General features: G+C 54.3%; 8 protein-coding genes across 13 annotated transcripts; 5 read left to right on the plus strand and 3 right to left on the minus strand.

Moving 5' to 3' along the window:
* Nucleotides 1-530: 530 nt before the first annotated feature.
* H310_05968 (hypothetical protein) lies at nucleotides 531-1,142 on the minus strand. Its single transcript, XM_008870842.1, has one exon. It carries the CDS (start codon nucleotides 1,084-1,086, stop codon nucleotides 775-777), a length of 312 nt encoding a protein of 103 aa, XP_008869064.1. The 5' UTR covers nucleotides 1,087-1,142; the 3' UTR covers nucleotides 531-774.
* Nucleotides 1,143-1,197: 55 nt separating this feature from the next.
* On the plus strand, nucleotides 1,198-2,333 carry H310_05969 (hypothetical protein). Its single transcript, XM_008870843.1, has one exon. The coding sequence runs from the start codon at nucleotides 1,270-1,272 to the stop codon at nucleotides 1,978-1,980; it is 711 nt and encodes a 236-aa protein (XP_008869065.1). The 5' UTR covers nucleotides 1,198-1,269; the 3' UTR covers nucleotides 1,981-2,333.
* Nucleotides 2,334-3,013: 680 nt separating this feature from the next.
* H310_05970 (hypothetical protein) lies at nucleotides 3,014-4,447 on the plus strand (the record flags this gene model as incomplete). The annotated part of the gene is made up of 1 exon (XM_008870844.1): nucleotides 3,014-4,447. The coding sequence occupies one exon, from the start codon at nucleotides 3,014-3,016 to the stop codon at nucleotides 4,445-4,447; it is 1,434 nt and encodes a 477-aa protein (XP_008869066.1).
* Nucleotides 4,448-4,693: 246 nt separating this feature from the next.
* On the plus strand, nucleotides 4,694-5,917 carry H310_05971 (hypothetical protein; the record flags this gene model as incomplete). The annotated part of the gene is made up of 2 exons (XM_008870845.1): nucleotides 4,694-4,765; nucleotides 4,814-5,917. 2 exons carry the CDS (start codon nucleotides 4,694-4,696, stop codon nucleotides 5,915-5,917), a joined length of 1,176 nt encoding a protein of 391 aa, XP_008869067.1.
* A 439-nt stretch (nucleotides 5,918-6,356) lies between these two features.
* On the plus strand, nucleotides 6,357-6,890 carry H310_05972 (hypothetical protein; the record flags this gene model as incomplete). The annotated part of the gene is made up of 1 exon (XM_008870846.1): nucleotides 6,357-6,890. The coding sequence occupies one exon, from the start codon at nucleotides 6,357-6,359 to the stop codon at nucleotides 6,888-6,890; it is 534 nt and encodes a 177-aa protein (XP_008869068.1).
* A 380-nt stretch (nucleotides 6,891-7,270) lies between these two features.
* H310_05973 (hypothetical protein) lies at nucleotides 7,271-8,298 on the minus strand. Its single transcript, XM_008870847.1, has 4 exons — nucleotides 8,082-8,298; nucleotides 7,965-8,026; nucleotides 7,739-7,919; nucleotides 7,271-7,684 (listed from the first exon to the last, which is right to left on the minus strand). Exons 1-4 carry the CDS (start codon nucleotides 8,292-8,294, stop codon nucleotides 7,295-7,297), a joined length of 846 nt encoding a protein of 281 aa, XP_008869069.1. The 5' UTR covers nucleotides 8,295-8,298; the 3' UTR covers nucleotides 7,271-7,294.
* A 111-nt stretch (nucleotides 8,299-8,409) lies between these two features.
* On the minus strand, nucleotides 8,410-9,921 carry H310_05974. 2 transcript variants are annotated; one of them, XM_008870848.1, is made up of 9 exons: nucleotides 9,825-9,921; nucleotides 9,714-9,780; nucleotides 9,609-9,664; nucleotides 9,466-9,561; nucleotides 9,341-9,416; nucleotides 9,149-9,295; nucleotides 9,016-9,093; nucleotides 8,866-8,966; nucleotides 8,410-8,824 (listed from the first exon to the last, which is right to left on the minus strand). In XM_008870848.1, the coding sequence occupies exons 1-9, from the start codon at nucleotides 9,890-9,892 to the stop codon at nucleotides 8,719-8,721; spliced, it is 795 nt and encodes a 264-aa protein (XP_008869070.1). In that variant the 5' UTR covers nucleotides 9,893-9,921; the 3' UTR covers nucleotides 8,410-8,718. The 2 variants fall into 2 exon arrangements, with proteins under 2 accessions (XP_008869070.1, XP_008869071.1); XM_008870849.1 differs by having other exon boundaries at nucleotides 9,714-9,921.
* A 179-nt stretch (nucleotides 9,922-10,100) lies between these two features.
* Nucleotides 10,101-14,163, plus strand: H310_05975 (hypothetical protein). Of its 5 annotated transcripts, none has more exons than XM_008870851.1 (16): nucleotides 10,101-10,228; nucleotides 10,286-10,380; nucleotides 10,431-10,476; nucleotides 10,534-10,692; nucleotides 10,747-10,835; nucleotides 10,889-11,006; nucleotides 11,052-11,203; nucleotides 11,252-11,577; nucleotides 11,642-12,198; nucleotides 12,254-12,804; nucleotides 12,860-12,997; nucleotides 13,056-13,260; nucleotides 13,312-13,402; nucleotides 13,451-13,587; nucleotides 13,648-13,733; nucleotides 13,794-14,163. In XM_008870851.1, the coding sequence occupies exons 1-16, from the start codon at nucleotides 10,115-10,117 to the stop codon at nucleotides 14,035-14,037; spliced, it is 3,108 nt and encodes a 1,035-aa protein (XP_008869073.1). In that variant the 5' UTR covers nucleotides 10,101-10,114; the 3' UTR covers nucleotides 14,038-14,163. The 5 variants fall into 5 exon arrangements, with proteins under 5 accessions (XP_008869073.1, XP_008869074.1, XP_008869076.1 ...); XM_008870852.1 differs by having other exon boundaries at nucleotides 13,460-13,587; XM_008870854.1 differs by having other exon boundaries at nucleotides 13,312-13,587.
* Nucleotides 14,164-14,394: the final 231 nt, after the last annotated feature.

Below are 14,394 nucleotides of genomic sequence, written 5' to 3' on the forward strand. Positions count from 1 at the left end.
ACCGTGAAGGCGATGAACCCAGAAGTTGTGGCGTCGCTGGAATTTATGCAGCCAACCTTGAGATGCCCGAAAAGAAGGGCCAATGCCCAAGTCTGCTGCGAGTCGGAGAGCTTTCTGCTTGAGCATAGGCCCAGTAATGCAGACGTTGTTCGTGTTTGCTGTATCGACCCACTGGGACAGCTGTTCGTCGAGTTCGGGGTACTTGGGCAGTTTTAAGTTACAGCGTATGATTGTTGCGGCGTCGGCAATGCTGAAGTTCTGTGTTGCCCGACCGTCTTGAAGTCTTGAAGTATGCGAGCCATTGTACTCTTATGAACCAAGAAACCAAATTCTTGATTTGCCCAGTTACACATTTGACCTAAGGTCATTTGGCCTTGCTGCTGAGCTCTGTGCATGTCACGCAGTGCCTCCTTCTGTTGGAGCGTCAATCTTCTTCCAGCCGATGGCATTTCTTCCGTCGCGGTACAAGTTTGAATTTCAAATCTTACTGCTCGAAATGAATTTATTAGTTCTCGGAGGATATTAAATGTGTCCTGTTGCAAAAATGGAGGCATAACTACACTACACTACACTACGAAGCACGTGACGAAGCTGTTGGACCCGATAACCCAGACTCTGTGCAAGGTACATAGACGTCGCCCGGTCGTTTGGTTGCCAACATCGGTCACTGAGTAGTCTGCTGTGTCGATCAACGTCAAGCACTCGACTGGCAGAGCTACCATTCAACAGGAAAGGTGCTGATCCGCAGCGTGAAGATCAACCAGAATGAACTCCTCACGTCCTGCGTGTACCCGTCCGTATTTGCTGGCGAACTGCCCGCCCTTTCTCCAGCGATTCTCCGTCCCTGACCATCCATTCACTGAGCTCAATGACTTCAATGACCTCCGAATGCGGTCCAACAGGAAGATGTTGACCGTGGCGAGTCGGTTTTGGTCGGGGTCTGCCGTCGCCACTTGAACCAGCTTCACACACCTCGCCTGGTTTGGTTTGTGACGGGGCATCAGTGTGGTCGTTCTCGCCCAATCCGACAATGTGCCGTGCACTCAGCAGGGACACAGTAGATGCCTCCAAGGCGTTCTCTTGCATGTGACGTCGTCGCTGCGCTGGCAAGTGCTTCGATCGGCACCATGTCCCGATTCAAACGTTCTGTCCAATTTGTGGCAGTGTGTGCTACTGGTGCAATTTTTAGTACTACTACTTGATAACGTTATACTTTACTATGCAATCTAGATTAGTACCCTCTGTAGTACACATGGATGTTTGTCCGTCATGGTCGCAGTTCTTGTCGTTCGGCACTCCACCGTCTCGTCACAGCATGGCCATGACGGGGTTGAAGGTCCTGAGCTTCAGATGGATTCTCCTGGGTTGCATCGGTGCCCTTGTTGTGTATCAGTCGGTCGACGTGTTCCTGAGCTACAGAGCTGCCGCGTCGTCGGCGGCGCTGGCGACGCACAGACGGGCCTTTCGGCCGTTGAAGGCACCCGACGACAACGACCTCTTGCACATGAACCAGCTCATGGCGGATTGCCTGACCAAAGGCGAAGCGATCATATCGTGACGGTAAATGCAGCCTCCGTTGTGGCGCGAATCGGCCGCGAAGGACATGCTTGCCGAGATCCTGCGTTGCCCGGAAACCGAGGTTTTTCTCCCCGTGGGGATTCGGTCATACGGGTACTGCGAAGATGCCATGGCTTACGTCAAGTTCCTCGAAATCGCGCGATGCCAAACTGGGTATACGAGGAAGCATTCCACATCGACTGTACGTCCACCCGGCATGACGCCCGTGACCCAACATGGACTGGTGGGTCCAGGTGCCCACACCGCTCTGTCGTTTTGGAGATAAACAACACCAGTTGGAGTTGCGCCATGCGTCGACTGGCCGGCCAAGCATCCAACGTGGCGCCTACGAGGCGGGCGCATTGGCATAAACAAGTGGAACGATCCCAAGACCTTTTGAGTCGCCCTTGGCAGCCAACATGAAAGTGCCGCGCTGGGCAAGGCGCTTGCGATGCATGTGGAAGGTCTGAATGGTTTAGCATGTGGCTGTGTCGACGGTCAATGCATCTGTAGCGAGGGCTTTGACGCCGAAACCTATTGCACGGAATGGTCAACCAACTACTTTGGACTCAACTGCACGAGGTGTGAATCGTGCCACAGCCGCGGCATATGCAATGGAGGACTCGACAAACTGCTTGACGTGCATGAGCGGGTACGTTGGCCACGACTGCTCGATATGCCGGCGGTGCAGTCAAGGACGATGCGATAATTCAATCCGTCCATAAGCACTTGCGAATGCGACGCTCGGTGCAGCGGCATGGGTTGCGAAGTGTCAGAGTTTCCACCCTGTCGGCGATTACGTCGTGAAGACGTCTGGGTCATGATTATCCGGATGTTGGTTGCGTCATCCGGCTATTTTTGATGTCGTCACCTTTTGGAATTTGAGTGTTGGATCCCGCAAACATGACAACCACGACCTCGCAAGCGCTCCGGGAAGTGGACAGAGCGGGCTGCGCCCAAAGCACCCACATGCCAACGGCACAGGTCTCCTTTCACTGAGCCGCCGCCATCGTCGCTCGAAGAGATTCCTCTGGCCATGCTGTGTGGCATCAGGATCCATGCTACATAACCGCTGCAAGTTGATCTTGATGGATTCGAACGACTCGTTCGGCGACCCGCGTCGGTATGTCGTTACCACACAACCAGAGGTTGCAGCGCCGTGGATCGAGGTACCACATGAAAGCTTTGCAACGAATACAATTCACCTGCAGCCGCCGCCACCAGATCGGGCGATTTCCGCCTCGCCGACCAATTCGGATTTCCATGTCTATGCATACAAAAGTCAAATAAACCAATCAGAACCGAGGGAGGTCGTTGCGTGGCTATGTGCTCGCATAAAAACACAAGGGGAGGTGGTTGTCCATATACTTGATGGAGCGAACCTTGGCACTGGGACCCCGATCTTCGTGCACCCCGACGACCTTCGCTGTTGCTGCTCCGGCCTACTCTTGCAGCCATGAACCCTCCACCTCCGCCGCAACAGCCTGGGCCGCTCTTGCCTAACACAGCACTCTTTCGAGCGACGCTGCCGCGACCTCTCACTTGGCAAGTACCAGCCGACTTGACCAACCGCATTCCACTCATGCACTCCATCGAAGGACTTCTCGCGTCGTCGTCGTCTCCGCTGCCCACAGTTGGAACTGCACTTGCTGGACTTGCACGTAAACTTGAAACGTACCTCTACATTGAATCGGCGTCGTTTGCCGAATACGCCAACTTGCAAAGCCTTCCGCGCCGCGTCCAAGCTCTGACAGCGGCCATCGTGAATCGAAACATTAGAAAACGAGCGAGACCCGCCGATTCGTCTCAATCTGTTCCACCAGGGCCTCCTGCTCCTACCCTCTTTCTACCAACCCAACCAGTCGCTGTTGTTACTGCGAACGCTGCGACTCATGGAAGCCATACGTCTTCTTCCCTTTCAACACTCTTTTCATTCACAGGTGGCGATATCTGGCACACGCTTGTGTGGGAGTACGTCGGCGGCCTGGACACCCTTCGCTGCCGCGGCATCAATCGAACTGCCGCCCAGCTCGCTCCGACGTTTGTAAAATCCCTCCACTTGAGCTGCAACACTGCTCGCGCGCTTCTTTCCACGGGCCATGTAGCCCTCTCCCATTGTGTGAACCTCGAGGAACTCGAGATCTACTCGCTTGCCGCCGGCATCACGTTCGGTCGACGGTCCATGTTTGCCCGGCACTGCTCGCAGCGCTTCGTTGTCACCCATGACGACCACGAACAGATTGTGGGGTTGCTGGCTCGACATTTGCTTCGACGAAAATGGTCAAATCTGCGGCGGCTATCGATTGTGTGTCTCTTCACGAACGACCAAGCGAATGGCGAGGCGGACGTTCTGCTCCACTGCCTCAAGCAAGGCGTATGCCCTGCACTCACCGAGCTGTCGTTGCCAGGGAACAGTTTTGGCGACTACGGTGCGATTCGCGTGGCCGAGTTGCTGCAATCGATGGAGTGTCCGCGGCTGTCGTTGCTCGACTTGCGACGTAACTTCATAGGCGAGCGAGGCATCCAAGCACTGGCACGAAGCCTGACCCAAGGATCGTGCACAGCATTAAGCGAACTATGTCTGGGTGGCAACATGCTGACGGATTCAAGTCTAGCGCACTTGCTCGTGTCGATGGAAAGCCGCCAGGTGCCGGTGCTCACGTTCCTCGGGCTCGAAATGAACTACCTCACGGCCCACGGCATCCAACAGCTCGGGACAAGTGTGGGCAAACTCGGATGTCCCCGACTCACTCAGATCTCCTTTGGGGAAAACAGCGTCGATGACGATGACGCCAAGAAGATCTTGAACCAAGCGATCCTCATTCAGCGGGTCAAACAGAAGCGCGCTGCTGCTGCCCATGAAGTCATGCAGCGGCGACTTGTCATTTAATAACCAACACAGCCTACTGAAACGTCAACAAGAGGGCGACTCTTCCGGTGACATCGATGGTTAGGACTAGGAAGCTTGCAACGTTCCGGAGCTCTTATGTTGCGGCTAGAGGAAACTAGACTGCGAGATTTTGTCGCATTTTCGTCCTTCGCCACATATGTGGCTGGCGCTTGAAAGCGCCATGATTTGCCATGATTTGGCCGGTGGAGGGCAGTTTCATCGAATTGGCTCGACGTTTTGCCTGGCATGAGCTGGGATGACGAAGTCTTGGAAGAGGACGACGACCTTGTCGTGGCACCGACGGCCCAACTCATCCAAGTAGGACGATGGCGGTGCCAAAGTCGTTGCGACATGCATGTTGACTAGGTCTGTCGAGGCGCGATGCCCTTGATGCAACCCCAACCTACAAGACGGACGCTGCTCGTGCACTTTCATCTCGAGTCTCAGCAATTCTTGCTTCGAGACCCCGATGAACCAGTGCCACCTGCGACGAAAGAACCCACTGTCCCGACTGTCGACCGTTCGCTGCCGATGAAAGCCACGTCGCCAGTCAAGACATTGCTCATGTTTGCCCCACAGCATCCAAAACAAATCAACCATGAGCTTGCACCAGAACTCCACAAACCTCCCAGACCAAACTCGACCAAGAAGCATGTGCACTTCGCACTCCAATCGCCGAAACGAAAACGCCGAGAAATGTCCACGAAGTTGGAGAAGACGTTGGAGGTTCAGGACAAGGAGATGGTCGTCACGAGCGCCACCGAGAGGGTTGCGTCGACGCATGGCACAACGTCACCCACCCCCGACGGTGGCGCATTCGAACAAACCGCTATGACGATATCAGCCAAGCCGTCGGACCCACCTTGTGTGCACGAGCAGCGGGTGAACACGGCGGATCCGCTAATTGGCGCGAGCAAGCCCGTGAGATCCGACGACGACGAAGTTCGATCGATCTTGACAGCATTGGTGGAACAAGCCATTGCCATGTCCACGCCGGCGCTGAATCCAAGGCTCGCCGTCGCCATGGATGCCTTGGAGAGCATTCTGAATTCGGTCTACGAACAAGTCGAGTCACGCCGACGTGCTCCTGGTACGAGTACAACGTGCGTCCAAGATGTGCCATCGACAACGCCCAAGACGATGAAGAACAAACTCGCGCCACGAACCAAGGTGCCACAACCAAAGACGGCAGGCCGCACGGCGACACTCGAGTCGTCCACTTCGAAACACGAATCCCATCGCAATGAGTCCATGCCATTGATCACGCTGGAGATTGAAGGCCGCTGGGAACAGTGTGTGGAGCGCCTTCGACGAGATCCGACCTTGCCACGACCGCTGCCACGGTTCGACTGGTGCAACAGCTTCCACGATGGCCGCGTGCATTCGACACATGAAGACAAGGCACGTGGCCCCGACTGTGCATTCATGGATGCCCCACCAGAGTATTGGGACACTGACAGCGATGCATAAGCTCCGTTCTACCTCACTGCGTCCTTTCATATGCTCTCATGCGGTGGAACAGGACTACTCATTTGAGGCCCGGTGCACATGTTACCGCAAGACGTGGCGTGTATCGTGTATTTCAAGCCCATGGCATGCCCACCGTGACCAACTCCGAGACGATCCGGACTTGCCAAGGGTGGCTGGTGACAGCGCGATGTGGAGTGGGAATTCAAGCAAAGGAGGCCCCGATCGAACTTGCGCGCAACTTTGGAGACTCACTCCACCAAACTCTCACACGACTTGGCGGCAGGAGGAGCTCAATTGGCATTTGCTGAAAAGTCAAACCCATGAGCGCTAGGTACCAACGCGTCAAACAATAATCTGATGCATTGCATGAAATCAGAGTGTTGGTACACGTGAAGAAGCTCGGATTCCAAGTACACCCATCAAGCCATCGCCGACGTCAATGGGATTTGACACCGTGCCGCATTCCGCCCGCTTGACGTACTCACCGCCTTTGGAGCGGTTGGACGACGATGTGTACGCCATTTACTGCGAAGACGACACGATGCAATGCATTCCGTTTCTGTGCGGGATGCCTGCCGACGAATGGCAGGAACGGCGTCGAACGCATCGCGACATGTTCCACACATCTGGCACTGGGGCGTTCTTTGATGTCGTCGAGGTGGAATCGGGAAGAGTGATTGGAACGAGTGGGTTTCGAGTCATCGACACCTCGACAGGGTCCGCCGAGTGGGGAATTGTCATCTCGGCCAAGTTTCAACGTCGTGGCTTCTGCCAAGAAATTCACGCGGCGTGCATGGCATGGGCGATCAACCAAGGCATTCGAACGTCGACCGCTCAAACGTGGACGTCAAACTTGCGAATGGTACAGATCCTCGAGCGCTATGGGTATCGCTATATTGATACGATCGAAAACGAGTATGGCACGTGGGCAGCGTATGAGCTCCCTTTGCAGCCACCAACTTACAAGGCGTAAACCCCATGGTGTAGCCATGCACGGCCAGTTCGAGGAAGTTTGTTTGTTTTGCGCCTAATGCAGTCGGTTTGTCGCTGGTTGTAGTTGTCTGGTGTCTTCCTAGTCCAGGTGGAGAACGCATGTATTCCACGCGCTCCCGGTTTTGAGTCTTGGCGGCGCCATAGAAGTTCCTTCCGGTAGATGAGGGAGGATGGTCGAGAGTTCCTTGCACATGGAACTTGTGCTGAAGTAGCTGCGTCGCCCGATGTTCTGCCTTCTTGAGATTCAGTTTCTCTAGCGGCGGGACGGCCGTGAAGGTGTTGGCGATATCGTGCTGTCCGTGCTTGGTGGCAAGAGTCAAATGGTGTGCCCATTCCAATCGAACACCTCATTCACGCACATGCACGAGAGGACATCAAAATTCGTTACAATTCAAAATGACCCTTGTCGCCATTGTCTACAAGCGCATTGACTTCTCTGTCCGCCAGTTCGTCAAGGTATTGTTTGGTGCGGTAGCTCCCCACGACGAAAAGAAGCAGCGTCGACACCACCGCCACGATCATTAAAACCTCTTGGGCAACGCGGGCATCACCGCGAGCAGCATGCGATGTCAGGATCTCAGTGATATGCGCGGTACTATGGCCAATGTACACCGCAAGCCACGTTCTCGCACCACCAATGACGACGTTTGTCCATAAAAACAGTCCAAATGGCACGCCCGCGACGGCGAGACCATAGTTCTTCAGAAATATAGGGATGTAGGCGAATTGCAGCAGCAAGACAAACTGGAGCTCGTTGCGTTCGAGGAGTAGAGCCTACGCGCACATATGAGCACCGCTGCCAATTGCAAGATGGAATGCATGGCACACCCAGGCTCGTAACACTGGCGGGCCTTCGGTGAGCTTCCGACGAATGGTATCGTGCATGACATATCGCCCAAGCAAGAAGGCAACAACAGATCCCAGTGTCTTGCCGCCCATCGCCACCGCAGTGCCAAATCCAAAGCCAAAAATGTACCCAGCCAAGAGATCGAAGATTGTGGACGGGCAACTAGGAGAGTTGTGACATGTGCAACGTCGAAGCGTAGCAACTCACCATAGAACCACACAAGCGGCGTAAAATAGGACGTAGATAAGCCCGCCCAACACTTGATGGTCCTGCGCATGCATTCGATCATCTGAAAACCTCATGGGGGAGGGTGGTGCTGAGTACCTGCTCCCACCGGACAAGTTCACGGAAAGCTTGGGTTTGAGCAAATGCCCACAGACTCAAGATCACGACCACGCAAAAGACGACCGCAAGTATACCAGCAAGGACATGAGACGTTCGCGGAGACGATTCTTTCGGCGCTGCACGCTCTCCCATCGGAATCGACTGGTACGTCAGTCGGACGGCATTCGCGTCGTCACCCATTGACTTCTGCATCGACCACTTCAACGACAACAAGTATCCGGATGAAATATATTCTCGAAATATTTGAGGAATTAAAAATTTCGCAAAAATACAATTAATCAATAGGTCGGAAAAGGAATGATCGGATCGTGGACGGTGGTCAAGTGCACAGCAGTCTTTCAAAGATTGCAGGCAGTGTCGAGATAAAGTTGTAGCCAAATGTTTACACCATGACAACCTTAATGGAAGGCTTGGATGCTCCATGACACATGAGCAGCATGGATGTTACCACTTCGGAGCCAATTGGAACCTCCATCGACACATTCAAGGCGAAAATGATAGGTTTCAAGTGGTTTGTGTACACAACTTCGACGAGTGACGTTTACTTGCTCCACGGCGACTCCGGCATGGCTGCCGAACTCAGTTCAGCCATTTCCGTGGGAATATTCTCCAGCACTCAGCACGCCGTTTGAAGGTCTTGAAGGTTGTCGCAAAACACGACTGGGTCCATGGCCAATGGCGCGGTCGTGTCCAGCGAGAGCCCAAGTAAGTTGAGTTCCATACTAATGCAGGTGTGAATGAACGCTTGATGGTGATCTCGTACGTGGAAGTGACGTTGGCCGGTCGAGGGGTGGGAAGGAAGTCGTCGTGTGGAACGAACCAGAGCTTGAAGCCCATGATTTTCGCTTGCGCAAAGAATAAATCCTACCACATCGACTGATGATGCCTTCAAAATGGTCACCTGCAGCAGCACCTGTGTGCTCTGGGCGCGACACACAAACCCGCAATAAAAGACCACTTCAAACGGACGGGCGTGCTGGTGCATCAAATGCTACGAAGGACAAATCGTCGAAATCGCGCCAAACACATGATGACGCCGTTGATACCTTGATGGTACGAAGCAGCGGAAGCACCAAGTTGGGCCAGCACACGACATCGGCCCCGAGCATGACGTCCACGGGATACGGAAAATCCTTTTGAAACTGAATAACACTGTCCTCTTCCCCCCAGAGCAGCTTGAACACACCACACACCTATACTAGGATTTAGAACCCGATGAGCTCGTTGTAATTTCGAACAGTGGAAGCTTGGTCTGCATTCCGGTCAAGCAGTCGAAGGACCACGTCGTTCCCATCTGTGATGGCGGTGCGTGCGCTAGAGTCGGATGTCATTTACTGCATTTGGAGCTGACCACCCAACTCACGCAAATTGCGAAGCCACGAAACCAGCCAACCCTGCCCCTGCGCCGAGTTCGAGCACGACCTTGTCTCGGAACAAATCTCGGTTCGACACCACAAACCTAAATGCGTCCGACGTGAGCACATGCGCCACTTTGGCATAGAGCACCATGACAACAGAATTGATACTGGCCACACGACTTGTCCTGTGAGATCGTGATCGGTCTACTTTCTGAGTGACGTGCAAAGTTGCTAAGTGGGAGGAATGCCGTACTGAAGCCGCCTTCGAACTAAGCAGGCTCTGCCTGGTGTCGCCAAACTCATACTCCGTGTTGGTGTAGCTACAATAGGCCATGACATTGCAAACTGCGACGCATCTGCGCACTTCTCATTGAGGAACAGAGCTGGGTTGAAGAAGTCGTCGTCGTCGTCCTTCGTTGGGCTGTGCATCATTCAAATGGGGCAGTGCTCTCAAGTTTCGTCCATGACTGGGATTGGCTCGTCGCCTTGTCTGTCTCCGGATTGGCCGAACGTTTCGTCAACCTGCGTATGATTGGCTATAACTAATTAAGCATCCTGATTGGCTGATGGATTAGAGAGCTGTTCAGATTGGCTATAAAATTCACGCTGTTGCCCAATCAACGCTACGCACTCTTGGATTCGGCATCACGCATCATGCACACCGCTGCTGAAGGTGCCGCGTTCGTGACGGTGCGGTTCGTCCCGATATGCTCATGCTTTGTGAGCCTTCCAGAATCGTTCGTCCGAGATCACTTGCAACACGTGAATGTACGACCTTCCACTAGATCCGATATTGCGGCAGTTGCTCATTTCGTGTAAGAACAGCCCAACCTTGGTGCAACAATCCTTCGGCTCACGTGGCCGCGCGGTGCTTTCATGGAGACTGCATACGTTGGGTGGGTTGGTGGTATCACCCAGAGGTATGTTTCACTTACAGAGGATTCTTGTCTCACGTCATGCAATTTTTTAGTCCCGACATGGAGCTGTCCCTCGAGTTCTCACGTTGTGTGCACCTGGTATGCCATCATGATTGAAAGGTTCCTAGATAATGTCTTCGCCGTTTTCACCGATAGGCAGACGCCTTGGACGTAATGCCTGGGCTGCGGATCAGTGTCAGCGTCGTTCCGTCGATCGCCGTGGCCCCTTCAATTGAGATGGAGCCTGCATCACCAGACGACTGGGAGATTATCCAGCTGCACGCGGGATACTTGGAGTCTGAAATCCTGCGCCAGGTATACAACCAAATGTTATTTTGGGCATGTCAACCCCAGGTATTCCTGCCAAAGGTTTGCGTGGTCCAGCAAAACCAAGAAGTTCCCATTCGTATCCAAGAGCATGTTGTTATACATTTATTCACCAGGCTTCCCTCGGACATGTAAGGTTGTCCATGCTCTGGCGACATGACGGCATGAATGTGCTACTATCTAGACCATTTGCGCGGCTATCGTCCAACTCAGAGGTGTACATCACTCCAAAATTGCGACCGGCCACCGACGTGGACGCCCACTCGGCCGTCCAACCGCCTTCTCCCGTTCTCAAAGTGCAGGTGCGACTCTGATTTCACCCTCGTCGTGCTCAAGAACATTCCTAGCCATCCGTTTCCTACCTCTCCAATGGCAATCCGGTCGACTTGAACACTGAGCAAGGCGAAATCCTAGTGCATCCCATGTTGATAGCTACATTGGGTGGCGCCAGACACTCCTTGCTTGTGGCGTCGCTGTGGGACGACTCTGCCGATCCAGAGTAAGCTCCTCCGATGTATGCAATGCCAAGGCATAAAGAAATTCCTAGAACCAGGCTATCGTGCGTGGGCCGAGTGCGAGAGTCAACCGATATCGCTTTCGATTTCTGTGGCGTGTCGACTAATATCCAGCGAGTTCTCGGTCTGACGTGGTTATCTCACGTTCGCATTCGGCTACTGACGCATGCCCCTCTTCTTCCTCTTCGCGTCCACGTGACGTCGCTGACTCCAGCGATCACAGATATCGACCGGTTTCTCGCGTGGAGTCGGTCGGTTGGTCCAAGTGTGCTCTGCCGCCGAACGCTCGTCACAGTGGAAGAGAACCTCCAACTCATAGTCACCGCACAATTTCTAAACACCGAGGATTCGTCTACAGGTGCGTCGGCGATTACACGTTGAGTGGTTGTCTCGAAAAGGTCATTCCTTTGTGGTCCTCATAGCGCCAAACACCTTACGCGACGACTATGTGATTGTGGGCGACGGGTTTTATGCCCCACGAACAACCGACATCTCGCTGCAGCCCTGCACTCCGCAAGACAGCCAAGTATTGACTGCAGTTGACCCCAACCCCCACGCCACACTCGTGCAACTTCCTGGCATGGAGCACATCGTCACGGCGTTGTGGAAACGTATCTTCCCAACTCTCGGACGCGATGGGTGCGCAATGCGCACACGCATGGGTGTGGGGCCTCCAGGATCGATCATTTTGCACGGTCCAAGGGGCAGTGGCAAGACGTCCGTGCTGTCGGCACTGCAATCCAAGTGCGCGCTGTCGTTTGGAGTCATGTGTCGCACCGTTGCTGTGTCTTGTCGAGACTTGCGGGGGCTTAAGATGGACACTGTCAAGGAGACCCTTACCGAAGCGTTTGACCAAGCAATGCACATGGCTCCGTGCTTGCTAACGTTGGATGACATCGATGCACTGATGCCTCCCGAAGACGACGCGATTGCCGGCATGTCGGAGCAATCCCGACGTCTTGCCGAGCACCTTGCTGATGTACGTGCGCATCGCCTGCAGCAGGATCTTCTCATGCTGCTTCTGTTTCGCGTAGTTGATCAAGAAATCGAGACATGCGATGCACCAACACGCAACAACGTTGAGCCAAGTCGACAGCACGACGTGCAAGGCAAAATGGCCGGTGTTTGCAGCTGCCTGTTCCAAGAAAACTGTTGCGGTGGTGGCCACCGCTCGCGAGGCCCAGTCCATGCACCCTCTACTTCGAACTTGCGGGCTCTTTGATCGGCCCATACCGTTGCCGTTGCCAGACGTTGTCGCACGCGAGAACATACTCCGTGGACTCGTCAAAGGTGCAGCTCACGAGCCTGCGGACGACCAGTTTCAACTGGTTGCACTCAAAACGGAGGGATTCAGTGCACGGGACTTGAATCAAGTCGTCGATCGGGCCGTCCATCAAGCCACGATTCATGCACGACACGCATCCGGCGCCGACAATCCTTTGGATTTGATGGCTGGTTTACAAGACTTTACCCCGGCGGCGCTGCGTGGCGTCGAGTTGTTCAAGAGTTCAGTCTTGTGGTCCGATATTGGAGGTCTCAAGGACATCCGGCAGATGCTCAAAGACACGTTGGAGCTGCCCACCAAGTGCACACCTCATTTATGAATTTCGTGAATGCATCGTGGACCTGATGTGGTGTAGGTACGGCAAGCTGTATGCAGCTGCCCCGATCAAGTTGCCGTCGGGGCTTCTCCTGTTTGGGCCACCAGGGTGTGGGAAGACGCTCCTCGCGAATGCAGTGGCGAACGAATGTGGGCTCAACTTTATAAGTGTGAAAGGGTATGAATGCACTTCCGCAAGCGTCGTTTGGAATCGTATCAACCGACGTTTTCTGTAGTCCGGAGGTCCTGAACAAGTACATTGGGGCAAGTGAACAAGCCGTGCGCGATCTGTTCAGTCGGGCCGCGGCGGCCGCCCCCAGCGTCCTCTTTTTGGACGAATTTGATGCGATGGCTCCTCGCCGAGGCGCTGATAACACGGGGGTCACTGACCGCGTCGTGAATCAACTGCTCACATTTCTCGATGGGGTTGAGTCGCGGCAGGTGAGTCCACCATCTTCTCGTCAATGAGATTCAGGAAGGAGCTTGGCGTAGGGTGTTTATGTTCTGGCCGCGACGAGTCGCCCTGATATGATCGACCCGGCGTTGCTGCGTCCGGGTCGTCTAGACAAGAGCTTGTACTGCGGTAGGAACGAACTTCTATCAAATTTCGTAGCGCTTTGAATCCTTATAGGCTTTCCAGAGGCAGAGGACCGGTTGGACATCTTGAGGGCGGTCGCGCGCAAGATGGACTTGGCGGACGACGTGTTGTTGTTGTTGCCATCGATTGCCCAGCACACCGAGTTGTATTCGGGGGCAGATTTACAAGCTGTAAGGAGAACCGAGTCGAAACAGGTCTTTGCATGGCGAGCGTGACAATGTGAATCGTAGGTGATGTACGCCGCTCAACTGGAAGCGGTGCATGCAGCCATTCCGTCGGTGGATGACGACTGGGACGTTGAATTCAAAGACACTGGGTACGACAAACGCTGGTTGATAGATGATGGTATCGCTCACATGGAACCAACTCGATGTAGTGACTCGGTGAGCTTTTCTCCCAAGACACCGCGATCGTCCCAAATTCGAACGTGGCATGTCAAGAAAGCCCTCGCGGCGTCCCGTCCATCCGTGTCGCTCGAAGCCAAGCAGCGCTACGATCGAATGTATGGGTCCTTCAAGAACACGAGCCAGCCGCGGGTGACCGACTTCAAAACGGCCGATAGTTTTGTCGCGCTTGACAGCAAGACAGCGCACCCGATCCAGCGATCGGCGTTGTTCTAGCGGCATAAAGGAACTCTCAATGGCACAGCCGCTTGTCAAAGTTGCAGTGGACGATGCATCCTTCGTTACGTGCGACAGCGCGTGTGGGTCAAAGTCGTTGCAATTGACGTGGCCAACACGTTGGCCCCTCTACCTGCGTTCTCGGCACACATTTTCACGCCGACATGCCCAATTCCGAGCTCCGCCATGGCGTTGGTTTGTCTGGACGAGTCGAACGGACTGCAGACCGAACGGATCGATATAGGGATTGTGCAAGTTCATGGCCACCGGGGCCAGCTCCCCCGACTTGATCACAGTCTTTCCAAACTCTCCAAACGGCCCATCACATCATTTACCTCACCAAACGTGCTGTTCCAA

The sequence above is a fragment of the Aphanomyces invadans genome (genome assembly GCF_000520115.1).
Source record: "Aphanomyces invadans strain NJM9701 unplaced genomic scaffold supercont1.10, whole genome shotgun sequence".
Taxonomy (NCBI): Eukaryota; Oomycota; class Saprolegniomycetes; order Saprolegniales; family Verrucalvaceae; genus Aphanomyces; species Aphanomyces invadans.

Coding starts and splice junctions, on each gene's coding strand:
- H310_05968 (XM_008870842.1), bottom strand. CDS start 1,086: ATGCAAGAGAACGCCTTGGAGGCATCTACTGTGTCCCTGCTGAGTGCA.
- H310_05969 (XM_008870843.1), top strand. CDS start 1,270: ATGGTCGCAGTTCTTGTCGTTCGGCACTCCACCGTCTCGTCACAGCAT.
- H310_05973 (XM_008870847.1), bottom strand. CDS start 8,294: ATGCAGAAGTCAATGGGTGACGACGCGAATGCCGTCCGACTGACGTAC. Junction 7,920..7,964: donor GCCGCTTGTGTGGTTCTATG/GTGAGTTGCTAC, acceptor CAACTCTCCTAG/TTGCCCGTCCACAATCTTCG. Junction 7,685..7,738: donor CGCCAGTGTTACGAGCCTGG/GTGTGCCATGCA, acceptor ATGTGCGCGTAG/GCTCTACTCCTCGAACGCAA.
- H310_05974 (XM_008870848.1), bottom strand. CDS start 9,892: ATGATGCACAGCCCAACGAAGGACGACGACGACGACTTCTTCAACCCA. Junction 9,562..9,608: donor GTATCAATTCTGTTGTCATG/GTGCTCTATGCC, acceptor GGACGCATTTAG/GTTTGTGGTGTCGAACCGAG. Junction 9,296..9,340: donor ATGCAGACCAAGCTTCCACT/GTTCGAAATTAC, acceptor ATCCTAGTATAG/GTGTGTGGTGTGTTCAAGCT.
- H310_05975 (XM_008870850.1), top strand. CDS start 10,115: ATGCACACCGCTGCTGAAGGTGCCGCGTTCGTGACGGTGCGGTTCGTC. Junction 10,229..10,285: donor ATCACTTGCAACACGTGAAT/GTACGACCTTCC, acceptor GTGTAAGAACAG/CCCAACCTTGGTGCAACAAT. Junction 11,007..11,051: donor CTCCCGTTCTCAAAGTGCAG/GTGCGACTCTGA, acceptor GAACATTCCTAG/CCATCCGTTTCCTACCTCTC.